At 36.3% G+C, this 18,142-nt stretch overlaps 1 protein-coding gene across 24 annotated transcripts in view; it reads right to left on the bottom strand.

Moving 5' to 3' along the window:
* Positions 1-2,486: 2,486 nt before the first annotated feature.
* LOC124619503 (CUGBP Elav-like family member 2) overlaps positions 2,487-18,142 on the bottom strand; it is a 1,137,606-nt gene continuing 1,121,950 nt past the window's right edge. For 23 of the 24 annotated variants that reach the window (XM_047145926.1, XM_047145937.1, XM_047145941.1 and 20 more), the window contains 3 exons: positions 10,088-10,336; positions 7,205-7,339; positions 2,487-5,241 (listed from right to left, as the gene is read on the bottom strand). In XM_047145926.1, the coding sequence (XP_047001882.1) occupies positions 7,212-7,339; positions 10,088-10,336 (377 nt within the window). In that variant the 3' untranslated portion in view covers positions 2,487-5,241; positions 7,205-7,211. The remainder of the gene's footprint in view (positions 5,242-7,204; positions 7,340-10,087; positions 10,337-18,142) is intronic. The other variant, XM_047145924.1, reaches the window with a different exon arrangement.

Here is an 18,142-nt window from a genome sequence, read left to right on the forward strand (position 1 = left end):
TGAGATTAGATACCTTGGTTTCAAGTAGTAACTATCATTTCTCTTGGTGACCACAGTAAATGTCCCTGATCACTGGAAAATGAAACCTTGATTCATAATGTTAGTTAAGACAGTATTTTTAGAAAAGAATCAAATTTCTCAAACAATGTGTATCCTCCTCATTGTTCAGCCTATAAACTCTCTCTGAATAGTTCAACTGAGTTAACAATTAGCATTTTATGAAATTGTACTTCTTCCCTCTTAGCATAAGTCGACTGAGGTCATTTGATCACCATGGTCAAATACCATTTACAGTGGGGCACACACACTTCTATTTGATGAAAGTTTGTTGGATTCAGAAATAAATTCTTAATTGCAGTTGCGTGTTCTGCTGTGGGTGACAAACCAAAGCTGGTCACCAGGAATTTGTTCTAACAATATCCATCCTACAGTACAGAGCTCACAAAATGCATAACGTGGATTACAGTGTTCATCAATGTAACGTAATTGCTAATTTTTGTCTAAAATTATGCATTATTTAGGTACACTTACTGCCAATAATTTGACAGGAAACAAAGTTTACAGCAATGGAAATTCCAGGGCAGAAATAAAAAAAAAAAAATAAAGATATGCAAAAACTACTCACTTGCAGCTGAATGCTGCATTGTGCTCACATACTTTTGTAGTTTAAAGGAGCTGGTGCTGTGGAGAAGTATCCAAATCACCCAAGTGCTGAAAGAGTTGTTGTTGTTGTTGTTGTTGTTGTTGTTGTTGTGTGGAGGTAACAATGTAATAACGTTTTTGACTCGCCAGAGATTGGGGGTGGTCATTTGTGCCAAGAAACAGCTAGTTACGTATCACAGTGACATAGAACACTGCAAAATAACTGCAGCACATTTTATGTATGGCGTGTAAAAAGTCACATCACCATCCTTGGTACAATGGTAGATCTTCACAACTGGACTGCAGTAGTTAGTGGTGGGTGGCTGCATGGAGCAGGTCTTGGATCTAGTTGGGTCACATGAAACTTGCATGTAGTATGCACACATCTTAAATGTTGTAATATAATCAACATATGTAAACAACACACACATTTTCATTTGACGATACACAGCAACATCAGCACATAATTTATGTACTTCAATAAGTACGTAATTATATATTTCTGGAAAATAAATTAGCAAAATGTAAATTAAAAGGCTCAACAGTACCAACCGGCCACTGTGTTGTCATCAGTCCAAAGGCGTTTAGTTTTATATGAATTAAAATGAATTCCATGCACTTAGGTTTTCCAGAGGTATATGGCATCACGTCAGTGCACAGGTGATACAATTCCTGTAAATTATGGTCTGGGGGACTATGGGCTCAGAGTTGGCACCTAATTGAGTTCATCTTGCTTTACAGAGCAGGAAAGCCTCCGACCACCGTGTTCTGTAGTGAGGCGCAGGTATCCTACCCTTGTTACCAACTTGTGGTTTCTGCAGTTCTCAGCCACTTCTTGTGGACATTCACACTAGCACGTAAATAGCCCACCGCCTTCACCATTTCCACGATGCTCACAGCCATGTGCTGGGCCATGGCACACTTCCCTCTGTAGAAGTCACTTACACCAGAGGGCTTCCCCATTTGTGGCTTGTCTCACTGCTAGAACAATTTCCCCAGCTGGGTGTGCTCCGCATCACGTACCCGCAGTGCCAGCAGGCAGCACTCAGCCTCATGATTGGATGCAGTCAGTGTTTTGGCTCATCCGCGTATTTTCTCAACTATGTGTTTCTGATTGTTTTGACAGAGTAGAAAGGGTGGTGGGAAAATGAAGGAGGCGTATATATTTTATTTAGGTTGTATTCTTTTATTGTGAGAAATGGTATTTTACTGTAAAGTGATTTGTCAACATTCAAAATGTTTATTTTCTTCTCTACACCATTGTCTTGTTTATGAATGATGATTCTCTTGTAGAGTCAATTTTATATATGCCATTTTTGTTTGAAGAGCACCTTAATCAGTATGTATTTGCTGAGTAGTGATTTTAGTCTCTCCAAATGCTAAATATGTGTTCATTTAAATACACTGACTGCCAGGTATTATAGACTAGCTACTAGATATCACATCGGCTGTATTTATTAGTGGTGGTTGTGGGTGTCACTATTTTTTCTATACTGTGTTGGTGTGATTTAAGTGATCCCTCTTTTTAAGATGTTGTGGAGCATGAGGTAGAGTTTCCATGTAACTTTTCTTTGCAGGCTCTGAAATTTCAGGAAAGCTACAAATGTATAAAGAACTTGCTCTCTGAAACATACTTCATGAAATTTTGTAAAAGAGAACCAATTAAATTCCTCTGCTCTTGTCCCATTTAATGTAAGTGACAGAAGAGCTTAAATTTTTATAAATGTCCAATGCAAAAAAATTGCAATTGTTTCAAAATTTACTGATTTGTAGATGCTCCGTCAACACTTCTTTTTAATTTTTTGTGGAAAAGGGTGTAGGAATGTTAATATAAATCTTAGAAGTACTTTCAAAATAGGTTTTTAATTTTCTTCATGCTGCCCTTTACAATACACTTATTAGTCATTTCTTAAATAACCACATAACTGAATTCTATTGGACTATAGTAGTATAAATCTGCTTTTTACCCCTTTTCTGCTGTGGATATCTTTTTTTTAAAAACTAAATATTTCTGTCTACATTTCTTTCAATGTACATAAATACTTATGCTGCAAATTGTGAGCACTTCTTTTTAATTTACATAAAACAGGCTCGAACAAGGAACACGACATACTGTTGTGCTACTCCACTTGGACAGAACAACCATGGAAACTACATTTTGTTCCTGAGATTTTTGTAGACCATTTTAACAACAGTTGTTTGCAGTATAATAGAACCAAGAGACTGTTACAATATGATGAACAATATTTTAAACACAACAAAAACACAACAAAGATTACAGTACTACTATACTGAAGGTGCCAGGTGACTGTAAGATCTTTCTCACATTAGTCTTACAGCCAACACAGTCAATCTGCCCCAATAAGTTTGAAACACATCAAAGTTTGCTCATCAAATATCACAAATGCCCTTTAAAGAATAAAAGTCATCTCAATATAATATATGCTGCAGGAACAAACAACACTGCAAACTGACAAGATGTATGAAATAGGAGACATTTACAAAAATGTTTCTCCTCCATTTACCTCATTCAAATAATCTGATTTTTGTTTATAAAACATTTTGAATCCCTACAAAAAGAAAGTCCACAATTACATTTTTCTTGGATGTTCTATGAATAATGAGCCTCTGACAATGCCCATGCCAACAATGGGCGTATCTTTAACAGGAATATTATTTTTTCCCCCTCAAAGAAGCAGATTCAAAGGAACATTAAAGAGGCCTATCACAATGGAGTAGTATTAACAGTCATTTTCTCAGATGTGAAACAAAATTATTGTCATTTATGACAGTAAGCAAAATTTCATATTCATAAACAATGAATTTTTTTTACACCAATGGATAGAGCCTCACATTTATAGCATGCTCCAGATGAAACAGAACACAACAAATAAACACTTCCTACAATAAACTAACAACAAACTGTAAGTATTAATTCACAATAATATGAATGGAACAAATAAAGAAACACCCCACAAAAAGAAACAAATAAAATTAGCACTAATAATTCCATCTTGCTATCATACCAACATGACACAAAACAAGATGTAAACAACTAACATACATAATTAAGGTGATATATATTACTTCAAATTAATCACATCTTCACTATGAAAACAATTAATAATTAATATAACATTGCCTAGTCTACCACATATAAATACACAGTATGGTCATCATCAATGGTTTCTGCCTTTCCTTAGGTTGAATTATATGCCAAGACTGAACAACTTAAACATCTATGTTGCACCTTCATACATCATAACGTTAACATAACAATGGTGGGGATTAAGAACAGTCACAGTACAACTGGCAAACCAGACATTAACGACATATCTTTGGTTAAGTAATCCGTGTCCCTTTTGGTAACTTTACAGATATTTTCCTTCCGACACTGTACTATTCAGTTTACACAATTTTCACTGGAGACAGAAAATCTGTTTTATACTGCCTTCAAACATCAAACATTCAAACATAATAATATAAACACACTCTTTATTTTCTATTCTATAAGTCTTTAACAATCACTTGTTTTAATTGCATTCAAGTAAGACTAGGAAAAGTGCCTTTTGTACACAGAAAATGGTAACAATAATGACATAAAACTAGCATTTTCATTGAAGATAGTGAATACTAAGAGAAAAAAAGATGGAGTGCAAGGTTACAGAAAAAGTGAATTTATGGCAGATGGTACTTTAGTGAGGGATCCTTTCCAGGAGGTGGCACTACATGTATTGTACAAAATACAGTAATTTGACAACAACAGCAGGTGAAAGACAACACTGATTTAAAATGCTTACAGGTCTGTGTCAGTCAAAGAATTAAAATGATGCAGCCTGCCACATCCTGCACTAACCCTCATCTGGAGGCGCACTTGGTCCTGTCATTTGAAATATTTACTCAGCAATTTGTCACATATATCAAGTATATCAGGAGCTGAGTGAATTAAGAAGTACAGACTATGTTTGGTGTAAGCCATCTGAAGTAATAAAATGAATAATATAAATAAATTATTTCCAGTTCCATGAAATACACACCAATCCGCCATAACAGTTATTTAACACCATAATACAAAACTTATTTGTAACAACAAATACACAGTGTTCTGCACAGATACATTTATTACTGTACTTAATGACAACATACTTAAGAACTTACAGGTTCAAAAAATAACAAATTGCTTTTGTTATGTAAAGGACACTTTTTAATTTTTTGTTTTATTTGAGAATTCAACATCAATTTATAAAAATTACTCTGAGTTTTTCATACAGTATTCAGCAAAACAGTTTCTGCTCTTTCATTGTCACATGCAAACACAGTGCACAGTATTTCAAATCTGATCATTTCATTTTCAAAGAAGAAACATTGACATTTAATTACAATCTTCACAAATTTTATCTCCTTTGTGCTGATATGATTTTGTTATGCTATTTTACTAAAATGCTGTTATTTCAAGTAAAAAAAAAATACAAAATGATATAGAGAAATTCACAAACGTACAGGTGGCCGGCACAGTTCTCAGTCGTCGGACCCGTACGACACAATGTGACTATTTTGGTTACGGACGGTCCAGGGGCAAACCACAGAGCGCAGGCCTTCCTGACACCCAACAGAGAGAAACAGCAAGTGTTACAACACAGCACATTTAAAGCTTTCATTTACTACAGTCATGCTGCTACATACAATCACGGAAAGGAAAGACTGAGCGTAAATGGAAAAGAAACAGTATTCACAGGCGAACAGTGCAAGTTTAGTCTTTGAGGTAGTTTGAGGATATCATTCATCTTACAAATGAAGCAACAAATGACGAAATGCCACAATGAGCACTACAGAAGAATTACTAATACTGAACTTTGCAAATCTTTTCAAAGCAATACGTCAGGAAAGATCCATGCATTAAACAACTGTCAATTTTTAAAATAACAGTACTTCCTATATCCTAAAATGCTTTCAGTTCATTGTCGGCTAATTCAACTGCCGAGAGTACCTAATGTGTCTTAGCATGCCATGATCACTAAGTTCTTTGTTTAATGATATAAAAAACTGATAAAAATGGTATATTGCCACTGGCAGAACACACAAAAAAAGACACAAACAATTAACAACAATTCTCTAGTTGTGGCATTATTTACACTTTTTTTTAATACGCTGCTTGGTTAATACGCAACCACACAAGATACAATCTGAAGGGACTCAAACTGCATACATGGGAAGTATTAGTTAATATAGACTAGAATAATATTGCTAACATACACAAAAAAAATTACAGCACTAATTAGATAATAAACCAATGTGAATGATGGCAGGATGCAGTTGTTTATGCACGAGCATGCTTTATTAAGATATATGCACATGCATGTGCGTGATTTTGCTTGAAAGACAGTTAACTACTGTACATGTGTGTCCAGAAAGTACGTGTAACAATGACGGAGAACAGCACGACTGATGCAAGATGTTAGTAAAAAGAGATACATGTTTATTAAACACTGAAACAGGCAGTAATACCATATAAACCTACAATTTCCTAAGCACCCCACATCTATTTTATGACACGTGCACCACTCTACATTAAGCAGGAGAAAAAGAAATGGATTGGAGGGGACAATTTTTTATTTTTATTTTTTTTTATTTTATTATTATTATTATTTGTAAATGAACTGACACCTAGAGAAATTTGCTTCTTGAATTTCTGTTGTTACTTAATGTTATAAGATTAACTTGTAACATCATGATGACTAGATGGAAACTGGATCTTGATATTAGTACAACTAGGAAAAATCGCAAGTCTTATTGTGAAACTCTGATTACATGAACTGGTGGGAGTTACAAAATAATGTTTTTTCTCACATTATAAAGTGTCAAAATACACCATTTTAGGAACTATTTATACCAGGAAGCAGTAATCAAATGAGAAACTATACCAGTTACAAAAATAGTATGATATTTCTGCAACTGAAACATGTACCAACATTCTACTTTGCAAAAGTGCAACTTGGAAACTACATGAAAATCTTTTTAACAAGATGTCACTCTTTCATTTGTTTCTTCATTTTATCTTGGTTTGGTTGAGTTTCCCCTGTTGCTTGTAGTTTGACGAATAACGTTCAATATTTAAAGTGAGTCAACTAATAAATGCTTTCATCAGGCACAAAAGTTTATTTTATACTATCATCATCATCATCATCATCATCATCATCATCATCATCGTTATTAATATAAATATTATTGGAGTGAACTATAATTTAAATCAAAAAATGAAAGCCACTATTTACTTCACTGAAGTGCTTACTTTGGACAGCTATATAAATGTAACCTTTTACATTGAAAACTGTTCCATGAAAAGCTACTCTATTACAGTGAACAATACAATGAAGTGTGTCATCTCAACAAGTAGCTTCATTCTATTTCTGAACATGTGTAAATTACTCTGTTTGAGAAAATAGTGTGGGTGCTCAGCAATAAATGCATCATCCTGAAGTAAAAACAACATTATCCAATGATAAATCTATGAATTGCAACCCAACAACCAATGTCACAAGGTGTTCCATTCCTTGGAGCTCACCTGGCACTTAGTATGGTCTGGATGCCTCCTTGGAGCGCTTCAACTGCACCTTAAGTCTCTTCGTGCCAATCTGGAACCCATTCATCGCCTGTATTGCTGCCTGGGCACTGACTGGGTTGTCATATGACACAAAACCTAAAAAAAAAAAAAAAAAATAGCAAATACAATGATTTTTTATATACCAGGCACATTTACTTTCCTCCAGATATTACAAGTAATAGTGACAGTGTCAAAGAGAGATACTTTGTAAGGAAACTAGAGCTTTTTGCAGCAATAAGGACAAAGATTCAGGAAAATAGCTGATGAAATGTTTTGTAACAAATGTCCTCCTCTGTGGTACTGAATCATGGACAATAAAGAAGAACAATAAAGCTAGGTTGGAGGCTTTCTGAGGTGTGGACGTGGAGGAGGATGGAAAAATAATTTGGATGGATAGGGTGAAAAATGAAGAGGCAGTGCAAAGAGAGGGAGAGCACTGAGAGTTACAAAGTGCAATAATATAAATGAAATGAAACTGGGTAGGTCATGTATTAAGAAAGGAGGGGGCTTATAAAAAAACAGCCTTAGTGGAACATATGGAGGTCAGGGAAGAAGAAATCTCGACAATGTGCTGAATGGCAGTATGTACGGCAGCATTAAACAAAAGAGATGTTGGACTGCCTCAAATGGAGATGTAAAAGACCTGCTAAGATAGCAGGAATCTAATGTACTGAGGGTTTTATTTATTTATTTCCTGTAGACATATCTATACATTGTACTGCAACTGAAACTGAAGATAAACTTTACAAATACCCAATTATCAAGTAAATATGAAGGCAATTCATTTCTATTTTTAGTGCTTATTTTTTACTTTTCTTTAATCATATACTTGCACTGTCCTGGCAGAATGCTGCACCACAATTTTTGTTTATTCTCGGAACATGCAATGTAATCCCCACTATACTTGCAAGTAAGGTCTTGTATTCATTTATAGGCAAGAGGAAAAAAAACAACCAAAATATGAATCTTATAATTCACACGTAAGTAATTCTTTACCATGGTCTAGCACTAATAATGTATGCAATCCACTTATACCTGTCCAGTACATCTACTGTTTCTTTGCCTCGTTTGTTAACCCCGAGTTTGAAACTTTCGGGTTCTCTGCCTGTTCTCCATTTTAGCATTTGTCTGGTACTTTCTTAGTTTCAACAATTTAAACGGCCAGTTCCTGCTCATATTTTCAGCATAAAGCACTTCAAATTCTGTTCTTTATGGTCTACTCTTAGGTCACACATTTTTACGAGTGAAACCAACTTTTGACTTTAAATCCTATTGAAAAGTCTTTAATGTTTTGTTTTTTTTTTTTTTCCCTTTCCTTTCGAATAACCCATTTGGAGGGTACGATGAATCAACTTTGGCTACTCTTCATTGTATTAGATTTCTTCAGTTTCCAAATTTCCTTCATCCTTTTAGAGTGTTGTTCCCTTTCTTCTTGAGTCCACTTTCGTCTAGTTATTTTCTCTCTCTCCTGAAATTCTGCCTTTTGAACTGCCTTTCTGAAATGTGTTCTGTTTTCTATTGTGTCTATTGTAACTCCAGCATTTTCAATGTCCTTTTCAGTCTCTATGAACCATGCTGGCTTGGATTTGTAGCTATTGAGTAATGTGAATATCCACCTGGTTAGTCTGTTGTTATCCATTCTGAATATATGTCCAAAAAACTGTAGTCTCCTCTTCCTCATCACATCAGTGAGTTTCTCCGTTTTCAGATATAGCTCTCTGTTTGGTCTTAACCTGTATTCAGCATTATCGTTTCTTTTAGCTCCCAGTATTTTCCTTAAAATTCTTCTTTCGACCTTCTCTAGTTTCTCAAGATCTCCATTTCTTGTTAGTTTAAGTGTTTCTGCCGCATAGAGAGCTTCAGGTCTGGCCACTGTTTGGTAATGTCTTAATTTCGTGTTCCAGGACAAGGATTTTTTATTATAAACGTTTTTGGTCATATGAAACACTCTTTCCATTTTGTGCACTGTAGTTTCTATAGCTATCTTTTCTTTGGCATTGTATGTAATCCACTCTCCTAGGTATTTAAAGGTATCTGTTTTGTATATTGTGTTGTTGTCAACTGCAATATTTTGAGGAGCATCACAGATGTTTGTCACAAACTTTGTTTTTTCATAGGATATTTGTAGTCCTACTTTGGCTGCTTGTTTCTGTAGTTCTCTTATTTGTTCTTGGGCATTGTCTAGTGAATCTGTAATCAATGCCATGTCATCTGCGAAGGCTAAACAGTCAACAGTGATCTTGTTTGGATTTCTCCATAGTTGAATCCCTTTAGTATTGATGGCCTTCCTCCATTCTCGAACTAATGGTTCTTTTACAAACTATAAAATCCACTGCTGATGGACGTAAGCTCCTAAAACGTCTCAACTGTTAACATATCAAAGCTAAAACTATGATTTAACAGGCAAATAGGTCAACCCTACCTTGCAATAACCATTTTATGCGATCATATACTAATAACAATGATTTACAGGCCCCAAAACCACATTTTTCTTGACATTTGGCAGGAAGGGTGAGAACTCTTCCACAATAGCAGATGATGTCCAGACAAGCAAAACGTTAAATAGGAAGCAATACATTAACTGAAACAATCAGCTCACACCCTGCTGCACACATGAAAGTAGCTTTGTTGTTTTGACCTCCAAGCACAAATAGTAGCTTCTCTGCATTTTTTTTAGCTTCTCTATAATTTTTTCAGTCCCTCCTCTCACAGCTAACTTTTAGCCTTAAGTGCATACAAGGGCTGGCTGATACACTCTACATACTCCACATCTTATCCTCTATAAATATTTTTTCTAAACTACTTGCAAAAGGAAACAAGTTATGAAGTGAAAGTATCACTTACCAAAACACTTTGAAAGATTGGTTTGTTTATCAATGAATACTTTGGCTGACACAATGTTGCCAAAGGGCAAGAAGGTGGATGCAAGATCAGTATCACTGAATTCTTGTGGTAAGTGGTAGATGAAGAGGTTTGCTCCCTCAGGCCCCTCTATCTGCTTGCCAGCTGGACCTGTAGTGCTGCCAGCCCCTGTTATGCTCCCAGGTCCAGAGCCACCTCCGTGGGCACCGCCACTGCCGAATGCTGGAAAACCTGCGGTGCAAAGAAACCCTTGGCACATGCACACACGTGGATAGCAATAGTATTATTATATCTTTATAAATGTTACTGCATGCATTTTATCCAAATACTTTTACTTGAAACAGTGTAGTGAGGGAAGTTATGAGGTTATATTAATAGTGCTACAAATTAGCAGCAAGTAAAGATGACAGCTTTCTAGTTACGTGCTTTAGCTACCTACTAATCTGCATTCTACTTTCTGTTGCTAAAGTAAAAATTCATTCTTCCACATTTGCTACAGAGAATTTGCAAAGTTTATCATAATATTCTAATACCATCTTGACAAAAAAAAAACATTGAAAACCTTAGGAATAACTTGAACTTTAACTTTCAATAACTTTGAGTAATGCCAACATACTACCAACCTATTCTGTATCAGAGATCAGTTTTTAATGCTGTACAACATATTGCAGAAATGTGGAAATGATTATGTCCCCTCCCCCCACAAGCCCCTTACACTACAACTCTTAAGGCAAATATTGTATCTCTTAAGTTTAATACTGTAGATGGTAACTGTGCTGTTTATGTAGGACCATTAAAGGTGGTTGTAGATAAACAGTAGGTCACCCATGGATGTCTCTCAGCAGATTATTGTGGGAACAATCTATCATATTGTGCCCTCATAGGTTTGATTCAGGTAAGGGAATTTCACTAGCCACAAATAAAAAAAAAAAAATGTGACAAAGAATTGCCAGTGCTGTTAACCAGTCTGGTTCTCAAAGTCAAATGAAGTCAAGTTCGAAGCGCAGCAAAGGAGCTTCAATGCCTTAAACTAAAAAACTTTTTTTCTAGGAACTCTAAGGTACTACATCTGTACCCATCTTTTTTTTTTTTTTTACTGTTTTGATGCAATCTGATACAATCCAGCAAAGCAATTAGGCCTGAGAATTAATTTTAATTCAGCTGAAGCATTCATTACTTTACCTTCAGAAAAATGATCAAAATCTGAATGTGCTAAAGGAATGTACCTGAACTGTTTCAGTTTCTGGATGCACGTTGTGTACGGAGGATTTATCACAGATTTCTTTTACATCTGCCATAACTGTGGTGTCACCGCCAGACGCCACACTTGCTAGGTGGTAGCCTTTAAATCGGCCGCGGTCCATTAGTATACGCCGGACCCGCGTGTCGCCACTGTCAGTAATTGCAGACCGAGCGCCACCACACGGCAGGTCTAGAGAGACGTCCTGGCACTCGCCCCAGTTGTACAGCTGACTTTGCTAGCGAAGCTTCACTGACAACTACGCTCTTATTTGCCGAGACGATAGTTAGCATAGCCTTCAGCTACATTTGCTACGACCTAGGAAGGCGCCGTATTCAATTGATAATTGATATTATGAAGCATGTACCGTAATGAGAGATTTTCTACAATTGTGGATTAAAGTTAAGTATTACATCATCTGCGTACTTTATTTACAATTCTCAAGATATTGTCCTGTTCTTTAGACCTCACGCCAGTAATTAAACGCGTGCATTTCGGCCTCCTCTAGAAAAACAGTGTTGGCTCTTCTGCCAACACTACAATAACAACATATGTAATTGCTCACCAATGAACATTGGTTTTATGTGCTTCCATTTTTCTTTTCTTTAGACACAATTTGTGAATCTGTCTGTGGTAATATAGAATTTTCCGAAATGATCTCTTACTCTACAATTTTATATTTATCATATTGTGTGTTTTCCAGAGTTTGACAATTCCAATTTCAGACTGTATTTCAGACTTAATACTGCAGAGCTTTCTTTCATATGAGAAATTAAAAGGGTGTTTTACTATGACTTAACTGAAAAGAATCCCTCTTTAGGATTTTTATTGCCATAAATTTTGTTCGTCCACAGGGATTATAAGTAAGAGCAAAAATTCATGTCCAGCAATCACCTATTAAATTGATTTATCACTTACACAATGACCTCCTCTAAATTACTTCTTGCCTTAATCGTGACACTCAGCACACAACAACAATTAGAAGCAGACTAAGGGGGGCAACAGCTTTACTACACAACATAAAAAATTAAATACCAAAAATACACTGATGTATACAGCAAATAAAGAAAAGGTGCCATGCAGTGTTGGTAATACCAGAAGTAACACTAAGAGACAAATGGTGCCTCTCTCTCGTTCTGTCAACCTTCCAATTCATGCAATATCTACTTTCTTTTTTAAGTAGTCAGATCACTGTACTTGATAAAAGAAGAACTTACATTTCATATTGCTATAATTAACAGAAAAACCACAGTCAAAGGAAAGGCATCCAGCAGTCACCGTCTTGACACTGACCAGCAGGAGACAGAAAAAACATGTGATTTTTGAAAAATAGAGAATTAATTTCATAGCCCTATAAGTGACGATTAACAATATTCAAACGAATTTATTATTATTGTCTTTGTTGAAATTTCTGTAAATTAAGTAGTTGCTGGAAGGCTTGAAACAACTTTTCACTGAAAACAGTGAATTTGTGCGTCTTTATATTCACTTTGTGATTAAACCAATGTACCTAAGCTTCAACACTGTAAAGCAGTTACAATTCCTTTATTATTGTTTTCATTTGAAAAAGATGTGAACTACAGTTAACTTGTGTGATTAACATTTCCACCAATTATTTGTTGAATTTCCCTGCAGCAATAAATTTGAACTTTCCTACAATTTGTCAATATTGCCCAGAATTTTATTTAATCATATTTTTACTGTGTTTCTGATGCATATTACCAACAGTAATATTTAACTATCACTTTTGGGTGACTAAAACATGTAACATTTTCTGTGTTCGTATCAGAGTGGGAAAGGAACAAATGGATGAATTTTTAAAAGAAAGGGAAGAATGGGCAGTGAGACAAGGTGACGTCATTAGACTTAGGACTTAGTGGTGAGTACCTTTCTCCAGCACTCCAAAACATCACTGGTGCTTATTGTTTTGATCCCTCTAAAGCCACGGTTACTGTCTATCGAAAATATGTCGCTGATGTATGTTAATGATGCAGCAGTAACTCAAAAGTTTTACATAATGAATGAAATGATCATATGGCGTTGTTGGCCGGTAGGCTCCATGTGGGGAAGTTCGGCCGCCATATTGCAAGTCCTTTTTAGTTGACGCCACTTTGGCGACTTGCGAGTCAATGATCATGAAGAACACACAACACCCAGTCATCACGAGGCAGAGAAAATCCCTGACCCCACCGGGAATCGAACCCGGGACCCCGTGCGCCGAAAGCGAGAACGCTACCGCAAGACCACGAGCTGCGGACAGTTTTACATGATCTATATATGCAATAGGACATTTACCTGTCCATCCACCATTTACAATTCCAAAGTAAAATCACAGGATGTTGGAGAAAATAGGTGATGTGATGGGAATGACAGAAGAAAAATTAGGACAGTCTCCCATATTTTCCTGGCGATTCGTCATTATCTCATAGAGATCAGGTGTTCTGCCAATCATCCACATCTCCACAACTTTACCTTCAATGCCGTAACTCAATGTCATCGTCATATGTCCCTTGACACAATTTCAGGGAACACATGATGAAGACATCCAGTTACAGGGTCAAAATATCGTGTTGGAAAGATGTGGATCACAGGGAGAACACCAGAGCTAACAAGATGACAGGAAAATTAGGGTTCAACAGCCCAGAGACACATGATCATTGGAGCTAAAGCGGAAGCTCTGGCTGGGGAAAGATGTAGAAAAAAAAGCAGCTGCATCCCTTTCAAGGAAACCATCCCAGCACTTGCTTTAAGCAATTAAGGGAAACCACAGAACACCTAAATCTCTATCACTGGACAGAGATTTCAACACCCTCTCTTGAATGCAAGTCCACTGTCCTACGCACTAGGGTACCTTACATAGTGAGGTGATGAAGCAGTAAACAAATATCAAGTGCAAACTCTCATGAATAGTTCAGAATCAAGTGATGAGACAACTAACACAGAAATGAAAACTACAGCCATCATCTCTCCATATCCTTATTGTAAATGTTAACTGCTAGTCTACAGCACCCATTCCCTGATTGTAAATTCACTGTGATGCTCCTCTGCTTTCAATGGTGGTGCACTTGGCATGACCACGGTTGGAATTACCACTGATGATAAGGTCATAAATACAGGATAACACTACAAATCACAACATTACTTGCCGCAGGGATGACAGACGTGCAAAGTTAGCAGTACTGCTGAACATAAGTTTTTGGATATTACTTCCAGTAACACAAAAAAAAAAAAAAAACAGAATCTTTGCGTGTACAGTTCTCGAAGAAAATCTGTCTTGAAACACTGGGTTACTGGCGAAACAAGATACAATGAATGAACAGAAAGTAATACTGGTCCAAAATCAAATAATGAAAATGGAATGTGACTGATTTATAGTATTATTTTTATAGCAGTCAGCCTTCACAATACAGTCCATCACTATATCCTGTTTGAATTCCAGAACAATCAGATCATTTATCAGAATGTAAATAGTTCAGAAGAGTTATCTCCATTTTGAGCAAAAAGGCAAAAGCAAGAAGGTCAAGATGATGATTACACATTAAACAAAATTAGTGTGACAGTATACACAAGAAATACTAAGGTGCAGGGTATAGAAACAAATGAAAGAAATTTTTATGTAAAATGGATGTGAAACAAAACAAGAGGATTTTGGTACATGAAGTGTGTGCTAACAAAGTATTGTTTACTTGATAATGAATGTTTAGCCCTTAACAGTGCTGGAATATTTGGTACTTTCAGGGTGCATGGGGTAGGTTTCACAATTAGACTGCTCATATTAATATGAGTCATTAGTAATTGGTTATAATTGAGGGTACTGTACTTTTGGAAAGTATATTATTCAGCCTGGGAGTTTGGTAGGTCTGAGGGTCTTTGACAGTATTCATCTCATTCGACATCTCCATCTTATTTCAGATAATGATGGCATGAAATCATTCTCTTTGTACAGAAGCTCTAAATGACGACACAGTGTAGTACCCTGTAGTAAGACGATACTGCTTTGTTGGTTGGAGTGGCATCACTTTGTTCAGACTGAGTCACAATAACCCACTATATTTTCTTGCCTAGAGGATCATCAAGGTATTTCACTATTAAGCATCAAGAAAAATTTTAAAATTCAAAAAGCCATAGTAGCTGTATATTAAGCATTTTCCCTCTCCTCTTACACCATTATTTCTCCATTCACAGCACTTTTCCTCTTGCTTTCTTTTTAGTTAGTACTACTACAACTCTGGAGAATTAGCAGTTAGTAGCAACTCATCACACACAGAATAATATCTGGCAAAAATCATCGTTATATGGAAATCATTAATTTTTATTTAGTGAATGTAACCTACATCCAATTTTAAAATTCATCTTTGTAGGATTTCATTAAAAATGTTGTATTTTTGATCAGTCTGCATCTATACTCCACAAGCTACCTTACAGTGTACAGAAAAGTTGATTCCTTCATAAATACAGGCATGAAAACAATTAGTGCTGATAAGCATCCAGATTAGCTCAATTTCATGGATTTCTTCGTATCGATCAGTTTTGTAGATGAATGTAGGAGGATGTATGTTGCCCAACTCTTCTTGAAAAGCACAAACCAAAAAAATTGAATGGCGCACCCTCTATGATTTTTAGCTGGCAAGAGCCCTGGATTGAGGGTGGAGGGTGTAGTGACTCGACACACACACAAGTTCATACATGCCAGACAGAGATTTAGTGATTGAGATTCTGATGTTGTCTAAAGATGGACATGTATGGGTACAGTATCTGCTACTGAAAACAGCAACATCTGGAGTTCAAGACATTCATGTTATATGATTCCAGAATTGTGTATGTACAAAAAGGAACAAAATTAGACAAAATATATAAAGACAAGCCACATTCTACTAAGATTGTAATGAAATAGATAAAACTATATCTGAATAAAGATTGTTGCCTTAATGGCAACTAACTACTACAACTCACCTCATTGACTTACTTCTTTTTCAGAAAACTGATGTGTGGAACTATGTGCCTGCCCAGAAGAGATATGCTTCCTATCATTTCATCACAAAAAACTAAATAAGATAGCCATTGATGCTTTTCAGTGGGGAAAATGGACAACAGTTCAATGGAAGGAAAGGGGAGAGGTATGTATCTTGACCACTATCAACAATGCTGAAGTTAAAGCAGTAAACAAAACATATGGAGAGGCTTGTGTTTAAACAGGCAGATGTCACATTCAAAAGGACAGGCAGAGTAGACAACTTTGGTAACAACTAAGGAAATCATAAAAGTAGAAAAATATTGGGGGGAAAAAAAACACACTCTCGAGTACTGTATTGCCATTATTGAGACCATTATCTAAAAACACAATTTCCAGCACTAATTCCACCAACTATTAGGAAACAACAGTAAACAAGGACTTCTGCAAAAAGCAAGATACTATTGTGAAGACCAATGTCGTCCTATATCTTGTTCCCTGCTTTTGAATTATCACTCACTCACAAACATTTAATGCCATAGTAAAATTCGTATTTCAACTTCATATCGAAGACAACGAGTTGAGGGGGAGAGGGTGGGGGGTGGGGGGGTGGGGGCAGGAGAGAGAGGGGGGAGGGGGAGGGGGGGGGGGAGAGAGAGAGAGAGAGAGAGAGAGAGAGAGAGAGAGAGAGAGAGAGAGAGAGGGGGGGGGGGTATTAAATTTCGCGAAACTTCAGTCAGTGTACAGAACATGAGTACACTCATAATTTTATTTACAGTGACCATCAAAACTCAACATTTCAAGCTATATGAGGTACCTTTATATATCCATGTATTACAACATTCATCACAACACATTTTTCATTAATAAAAAGTATTGTGGTTTGGAACATACTTTGTAGAATTAATGTTACAGAGACAGAGGGAATCTTAAAGAGAATAGAAAAAATTGTTTCCATGTAAATAACTTATGTCTACATTCTATTAATGAGGCAGAAGACTACATAATTACAAAGCCTGATAAATGACTGCAAGTCAAAGTAAGTAGTGATTATAGGGCTTTTGACACAGTAAAACTTTTGCTTTACAAAGACCACATGGAACTATACTCCGATTATAACTGCTCGTTACTTCTCATATTCACTTGACGCTACAGCACTGATACATCAGAAGGGCTATCAGCTGCACCTCAGTGATCACTCCAAAAACAGGGAGATGGTTGTTAAAAGGGGGCGGAATGCATTTTTTTTTCTGCTGCAAATGGCAGGAGTTACATGTATTGGCAGCTATGCCCAACAACAGGTTACACGTTTACATTGGACTAGACAACAACTTTAAGTGATGTGACACTTTGTGGTGCAATGACAACAGCAGATAGTCTGTGTGACACTGAGTGCTGAGAGGAGGAATAAGCTCCAGGACAAGAAGTATTAGCCAATAAGCACTTTCACTCTGTCAACAGAAATGAAACTGACTCCATTTTATCAAATAATAAATAAATTGTATAAGATGTAATGGACCTACACCATTTTTAGAATTATAACTGATGAAAGACCCTTAAAATTCTGAGCAAAAATAGATGAAAAAACCATCAACCTGGAGGTTAGCTTAAACTCCACAGCACTTTATTGGCCATGGTGCTATTGGAGGTGGTCCACTGTTGCCTTCCTCTTTAACCGAGTTACACAGCCAGTTATAAGAGGCCTTACCATGTTGTAACTCACCACTTTTCTCATTAACTAACACTGCCAGAAGTTAAAAATAACACACAAAAATCTTATCTGGCCGGGGATAGAATCCTTTGTCTGGGACCTTACCACTAAGACACCAACACTATAAAACTAACA

Source organism: Schistocerca americana, chromosome 6 (genome assembly GCF_021461395.2).
Source record: "Schistocerca americana isolate TAMUIC-IGC-003095 chromosome 6, iqSchAmer2.1, whole genome shotgun sequence".
Taxonomy (NCBI): Eukaryota; Metazoa; Arthropoda; class Insecta; order Orthoptera; family Acrididae; genus Schistocerca; species Schistocerca americana.